General features: G+C 29.8%; 1 protein-coding gene across 1 annotated transcript in view; it reads right to left on the bottom strand.

Annotated features, from left to right (window-relative positions):
• Positions 1-1,255: 1,255 nt before the first annotated feature.
• Positions 1,256-8,382, bottom strand: part of LOC100572033 — a 424,551-nt gene continuing 417,424 nt past the window's right edge. The window contains exon 7 of the mRNA XM_029488202.1: positions 1,256-6,517. Coding sequence (XP_029344062.1) covers positions 6,435-6,517 — 83 coding nt within the window. The 3' untranslated portion in view covers positions 1,256-6,434. The remainder of the gene's footprint in view (positions 6,518-8,382) is intronic.

Below are 8,382 nucleotides of genomic sequence, written 5' to 3'. Positions count from 1 at the left end.
ATTAATAATTTATTGTACGTATACAATCAATATAATAATTTAAAAAATAAATCATTATTTTTCGTTAAAATAATAAATTTCCTCAAATATAAAAACTTTGAAGGCTTCTATACAAAAATATAACTGCCTACTTTTGATTTTTTTAAATTGTTGTAAAAAAAAATATATTTACGTTTGAACTTTGTATTAAACTGTCTAGCTTGTCGATCTCGCTACCGATATTTTGTCAGTTTATTTTTAGTGCACCACAACTAGAAAAATCTATATGAAGAAAAAATATTAATTTTGTAACAAAAACTACACTCGAGTATTTGACTGTTTCCTACGCTAATAAGCTAATATGTTCATTGATAAAATAATTAAAGACTATTGGAGAACGTGATCGGAACACGACATAGATCTGCATTTTTAGATATTAAGTGACAAACCCAAGGTCGAAGTAAATTCTCCAATTGTATTAAGGTCATTATTCAAACGAGTAAAATCAACGATATAGGTAGTTAACCTGTATATTGCAAAGCTTCAAGTCGTGAACAACGGAAATTCGCTTTAATTTATAACGTCGTTATTGCCATTGATAAATAATGAGAAGAGCGCGAGAGAGATGCCCGCCTTGGGGACACCAGAATAAGGAACGTCCGTGATACAAGATCTTATTCCATGAACATTATTTAATTTTACAAATTGCTTTGTACTATTTAAGTAAGAGTATAGCACATAACTGTTGTAATTAATAAATGTATAGTTATTACAACAGTCTGTTTTAGGCAATACAAAACCTAATTTTATCGTTTAAAAATAAAAATAATAAAGTGTTTCTTTGCTGATCATCACCGGTTAACTGTATTATTGTTGTTGTTATTACAGCTTTCATTATAGAATAATTATCGCCACAAGCATAGTATAATTATAATAATATAATGTTTTAATATTGACAGATTCTTCAGGAATAATACTCGTTTTAACTATGAGTACTACACATATTCTATACGTTTTCCGTACTCTCCAGTCTCTCATAGAAGGCTAGAAAATTATTTTTTAATTTTTAATAATTGTACAATATTATACAAATATTAGCAATATTGTTATGGATACAACGATAATACAATTATTTTTAAGTGTTACTTATCACTGTGCACATTATTGTATTTATTTACCAATACAGACTCTTAACAACCTACATACAAACCTATCTTGAGACTTTCAAGACTCCTGTACAGTGCTACAATGTGAAATAAAAACACAATATTTCAAATTATATTTATTGAATTATTATATTCCAAAATAGATTAGTTATAAGACAGTTTCAAAGAAGGATGATTAATGTTATTAAATAGTCACCTATTACATTTATGAATATGTATGAATATAATCTAAATCTACAAATCATTGATACAACAATATTATAAACTAAGAAAATGGCAAACTAGTATACTAAAAACGCGAGTAATTTAATTATCATCAGAAAAACTCATTGTGTCTTGCAGCACTCATGAATGAAACCAATATTTTTTATGTCTACTCGTTGAGTACACACAACCATGCTAACATTATTCATTTAGTCAAAATAAAAATATTCATAATAATAATAATAATAATAATAAACAAAAACGTAAAAACACAAATTTCTTTTTAGACACAAAAAGTTTTCTTACACAATACAAACTACAATATCCACGAGTATATTGACTATAGAGTAGTAAAATAATTAATTTTAAAAGTGCAATATTATAATAGTTTTTCAAGTAATAAGTATTTAATATTCGTGCGAGTACTAGATTATATAATTATTATATTATATAGTTATAGTAGATAATGTAAAAAACAAAAATTACAAAAAAAACAACATAATTGTATATGTACAATGTACACCGATCGTTAGTTGGTAAAGTGGAACTGTTGATGGAATGTTTTTTTATTATTAGTTTACAGTATCATTCGTGTTATTACATGAAAAAATTATGACTGGCAAACGCATCAAGGACTAGAAATATTTAATTTATCTTTTAAACTTTATGTTCGGAGAAGTCGTCTGTCTCGAAGCTAGATGTTTTTTTTTTTTTTTTTAAAGTATATATATTTTTATACAGCAGACGACAATACAACAATATTATGTGTAGCTGAATCATGGTCAAATACGTAAAATCAGTACTGTGTACTGTTACCCTATAATTTGATCCTGGGACTTTTGCTCGAATATTAAAACTTTTGGTACAATTATTGATTATTTTTTATACGGTATCTGCAGTGGGACGCCCGAAAATTTTAGTCATGTTAATCGTATACGAAACAGTGTGTGCAATGTTATGTTTAAAGCATAATATTATTAATGTCATCTCGAGCAGTGTTTTCGATTAATAATATCGCAGGTATTATAATAGTTGTTGTACAGTTTCTCTGGCGCAACGAACAAATTAGCGAGATTCGAGTAAATAAGAATATTCTTTTTTTTCTTTCAGACTAGCCGTCCTGGCAGTAAACGGGTGAGTTAACAATATTATTACTGTTTAGAAGTTTTAAAAGGACAAAAAATGAGTTCAGTATATTATTACATTCGTATACATAATATCATTATTATAAAATTCAACTTCGTAACGCAAAACTTTTATATTATAGGTATATGACGTACAACGGTGTGGACGTTTGACGATGTTATTTTATTTTTAAAGTCTAATCGCATTTGTGTATTTTTCGAGAGCGTATTATCGTTAGACGATGGGGGTCGAGGTCGGTGTACGACGTTGAACAAAAAACAATGGCGAAGAATACCGAGAAAATGTACATTTCCAATCCCCAGGCGGTGGTGCCAGAGGTCGGGTCCGTGACCTGAAGTATCTGAATACCGATAACGGGATACTGTGTTTGCGGTATACAGGTGTAAATTCGGATTTCCGGCGAAAAACACGGAGAGATCTTTTCCTTTGGGTGGGTTGTGGAGTAGGTTGCGGGTGGTGCGGTGGTCTTGGCGGGATGACGAGAAAATAAGGTCGAGAAGTATAATAATATTATCATCGCGCAAAGGCATGCCTATAATACGTATGTTTGGTAGCCGTTTTTGTCGCCTGAATCGAATTCAAAGTCACTACCACTACGTAAAGCCTTTTGCGGTGACGGCGGCGAGGTGGACGTTCGGAGCATTTTTCGTTATTCGGTTTTCTCTTACTCTAGTAACGTCTCCGTATCGGTTGGTCAGAAGAGGGTCTGTGGACAAGTCTTGTGTCCTGCATTAGTTCTTTATTTGAATGTTTTTACTCGTCCGACATTCGATGATTCAAAATAATATTTAAGTGAGTCCCGTGGATCTCAGGCCACAATATGTAGGGTACCTACGGGACAGGTGAAGGGTGGGGAGTTGTAGTGTCCGCGGGAGGAGGGGAGCTTGGTGTGGATGTTTCGTAAATACGAAACGTTTACCTACGTGGTGCTAATATATTATTATGACTCTCGGTTATAACTCTATATACATGCAACAACGGTGAATAAATTATAAAGACGTTATTTCCGGTGAGTAAGAGGTATAATAATAATATGCGATTATTTAGGTAGGTTGGTAGGTGAAATTCGAGTAGTGGTAGACCGGTGGTAGTCGAGTCGCCGTCATCCGTCGAGTGGCTTTTGTGTGTAGTAGGTACGTGTGCGTTTGTTTTTTTACCATTCTTTCTTTTTCTTTTACCGTTTTCTTTTTCATACCCTTCTTTTTCTTTCACACTCACTCCTCGCAGCCTGACGCTATTTATTTATTTGTTTGTTATGACTATGATTATGATTATTATTTTTTTGAAAAGGAGGATGGGGCGGGGGGGGGGTGACCTCTTCTTCTCGTCTATTCCGAATACAGTCCCACCTTTCTTCACTTCCCGCCCTACCATTGTGCGCGCAAATAATTTAAAACCCGGCAGACGGTGACAATGGAATTTTCCTATGGCAGTACCCCTCCATTCCCACGAAAAATGTGAAACAAAGTTAGGCATTTCCCCAACAATATCATTCATAAGTATAATATTATTATTATTATTATTATTATTATAGTTATTTATTTATTTTTTCCCCGTTATTTTGTTGCTCGCAAGTTGTGCGCTTTTTATGACGTCAAAGGTAAAGTGAATTAAGAAAACAAAAATAATATTAACTTGTACATGACGTTACAGTAAATCGTATACAGTAGTTACTTAAAACAACAAAAGAAAAAGAAAACTATATAGTAATTAAGAAGAAAGGTCAGTATTAAAAATAAAAATGTACAAAGTTCAAAAGTGTAACCGTTCGCCATCAATAATTTCAATACATATTCGAAATGTTGATAATTGTGAATAATATACTAAGATAAACGTAAAAGTAAAAAAAAAAGAAATGACAATAGTTTCGAATGTGATCGCGTTTATTTCGTGCGCATACAAATATAGTAAATAAATCAATTTTATTGTTAAACCGGCGGAATCGCTAAATTTTTTTGAAAAAAACATATTGACTTGGGTAGGTAGTAATTTATTAGGCAACATTATTAAATTTTCGTTATTTTCTTGCAATAGAACAATCGTTTTAGTGTATCGCTTACGAGTAGAAAACTAATCTGGTGGTCGGGTTTCGTACGTCATTTAACACCTGATAAATTTAAATTATTATCTTAAATTAATACATTCATGACAGGATAAGTAGTATAACGATGTGACTGTATAAGGTTCGGGACTAGAATAAATATATAATACTTCATTTAGTGTTATTTGGTATGTCATGCATACTGCATTATGATAAGTGGGTTGTTTTAGTGTCGTTCTAGAGAAATAAGCAGGTACACGAAACCGATACAATGTATGATACTTAATTTTTCCTTTAATGTACTCCCACAATTATGTATTGAACGTAGATATTTTTTCTTTTAATTACCAATAAACATTATAAACAATTATATGCGCAAATTATTCCTTAGTGATCAGTTTTTTTTCTTCAGATTAATTATTAATTTATTATTATTAGTTATTGTGATTTTTTTTCGCAGAACATCTTGTTGTTACTGCGATTCATCCCAAGAATTTCGTAAAAAGGGCACTTATATACCAATATTTAATAACAGAAGTGTTTGGGTCGGAAACATCATAATAGTTTGGTTTGAATTTCTAAAAAAAAAACCAATCGGAATACCATATTGTGATACACCAAAGACGCCACTGACAAAAAGTTTTCTTTTACATTTTTTTTTTTTCAAAATTCCTTATTTGGATAAACAATCTTAAACATTACATATAACATATAGAAGTAAGCGTAAATTTTATGGTAATACAACGAATCAGCTGTTAACAATGTTCCCGATATAAAACATAAACAATCAACAATATATGATTACAATCGTTCTTACAATAATAGTAAATTATTTCCATGCTGTAATAATATATACTCGATAAATAATAATGTTTATATCATATAATAATATAATTATAAGGGTATAGTATAATAATAATAATAATAATATACTGTATGTAAATAATTAGTATTAGGTACTATTTAATAATTTAACCGTTTATAAATAATAAATGAAATGATTGGCTTAACCCGCATTAGTAGCAACCAGATCAAATACAATATGTATGCAATTATAAATACGTGAATATTGGGTAGTTCGAGGGAAATGTATGATAATAATAATAATTATGAAAAGTAATGGATGTGTGAATAATGTTCAATATACACCGGTAAAAAAAAAAATAAATATCAAATCGAGTCTAATCGTTCATGACTTACATAAAACATACAAACTTGAATTTGAGTTTTTCATGCCGGATATAATATTATATATTTATATTAAAACACTTAACTGAATAAAAGTCAACGGAATTCATAGAGGTTTTTAACTTCGATTAATGTCGAAATGGTTAATAGTATTGTGATGACTGGGAAAAATTCTAAACACGATTAAAGAATAAAGATACTTAATTGCCAATGAACAACGATGTCTAATATTATTGTTTTCTCAAACTGATTTTGTAAAACTGATTTATCCCCTACCGGGAAATTGTATACTACATAGTAAATATTTATTTATAATATAATAGCACAGTGACTAAAGTGAATAGTTGCGTGTCCGATATAGGTAGGTACTAGCTTTAAAGTTCTGACGGTTCAATATCACTTTTTTCCTTTAAGTTTTGACTTTCTCGAATATGAAATTATTTTATGATTCAATAATAAATCGTTACTATCTAGCCTCCTGTTTATTACTACATTATTCATATTATGTCTAGCTGCATATGGCTTTTTTCCCACATCGGTTTTTGATGTAATTAAATTTAATATTGTATTATTGTTATATTATTATTAATTTATTAATTTTTATTTTTTGTGTGTGTGTCTATTGCAAAACATTGAAATTTCATTCTACACCATTATTATATAAATTGTGGACTACGGTTGCGGTTAATACTATCATCTTTGATACCAATTTAATAGGCGACCAATTTGAAGACCCAGTAGAAAGCAACGGCATAGAAGATGGTGGAGTAGGTGTTGCTGGCAGCGTTTGGATCTGAAATCAAAGTGGGAAAAACACGATTAATTACATATTAATATTTAGATGCTGTAAACTATTGATATAATTATAATATAGGCATGGATCACTATTGCAGTGAACAAACTGTTTAATTTAAATTTAGTAGATATTAGAATATAAAACCACCGGAGGAGCGGACAGAAATATACAGCTTATTTAATGCGGAAAGCGTATTTATAACCGAACCACGAAGAGTTGACTAGATAGTATCGAAGTTTAAATTGGCGTTTGAAAACTTTTTGTTTGTCTTTTATCACCCCGGAAGACTGAACGGAGTTGATAATAGTTTTTGTGCTTTTGAATTATCAAAATCAACAATTATTATTCCTGCTCGCGTTTTTGTCTCTATTATACTGTCTGACGTCGATTATGCACGATACAATTTGTACAGATGAATACTTGCAGTAGCTGGGTATCACAGCAGTCTTAAAGGAATTTAAAATATTTATTTTTGTATTTATAAATTGGATATGTTACGAACAATAACATCATGATATCGTGAAAGTTTACTCTGAAATTTTTCTCGTGAACATAACGACTTGTATATTACCTAATAATATAATATTCATTATAAATACATATGGTACCATGATAAAAAAAAAATGTACCCAGCAATACTAAGAACTCTATATTCCATAATGTGTATATTATGAAGTACAAAGACATAATGTAATCACTGTTATGCCATTAGTGTTTGAGCTCTACATGATGTTAAAATATAATACATACCATATTATACTCAAAAATCTCGATAACTAGTGGAAGCTTAAAGACCAAAACCACAATTATTTGAGGCATCAAATTGTCAAAGTAAATTTTAATATTAATTTAGGTAGGTATTTTTATACATTTTTCATACTATTTTTTCGTTAATAGCATAACTAAAAAATTACTAAAACTATATAATTGTACTTATTTTATTTATATCTCAATTTGTTGTATTTATTTTGCAATAAGATATTATAGTTGGCTACCTTAAAAATGTCTGTATGAGACCCATAAGCTCACAATTTCAAATAAAAAATTGCGAATTACAATTAAATAATTACCTACAATAAATTATTCTTTTAAGTACTCTGAAATATATTTTTTAATTGTATTAATTTGTATCATGGGTACTATTATAATAAGCGTAGTTAATTCAAATTTTATTAAACTATCATTATTATACTTCATATAGGTAGATATACACATGTACTGTAACCCATGAAAATATAACAATAAATTACTGATTAGAAGTGTTCATAATTATATGCGTGCCCAGACTTTAATCGCAGATGCGCATACAGAATAAAAACAGGCAATGAGTCTTTTATTAATTTATTATTATTATTAATAAATGATTAATACCATAATAATAAACGTTAAAAGGTATTCCGATTAGGTTCAAATTACGATATTATTTGTTGCTTCTAATTTATCTGCACCAAATAAATATTTTAATTTTTAATATTAAATTTGATGTATGATATAGTATGTTGTATGAAGGTACCTATGCTTGGTCTACAGAGCACAGTATACAAATAACTATTTATAAACTATATCATATCGATTTCAATTTTACTACGATGCCCGGTGTAGGTAGTACTGTACAATTTTGTTTGTGTTCTATAGATTGAACATCGATATCGTAATTTTGACTAGATATCTATTGTTGTAAACTAGATACAATATTACAATGTATCAATTATATAATGTAAAAATTACTTCAGATCCATTTTATCTACTTATATTAAATAATGAATTTTATCGGCTGAGGCCACCAGCTGCTGACTGTGACCAAGCGGCTATAACTTGCACCACTCGACCAACGCGGCCCATAATAAGCCCAAAAAATATTG

The sequence above is a fragment of the Acyrthosiphon pisum genome, chromosome X (genome assembly GCF_005508785.2).
Source record: "Acyrthosiphon pisum isolate AL4f chromosome X, pea_aphid_22Mar2018_4r6ur, whole genome shotgun sequence".
Classification (NCBI taxonomy): domain Eukaryota; kingdom Metazoa; phylum Arthropoda; class Insecta; order Hemiptera; family Aphididae; genus Acyrthosiphon; species Acyrthosiphon pisum.
The sequence above is the reverse complement of the archived record's forward strand: the minus strand, read 5'-3'. Positions and strand labels throughout refer to the sequence as shown.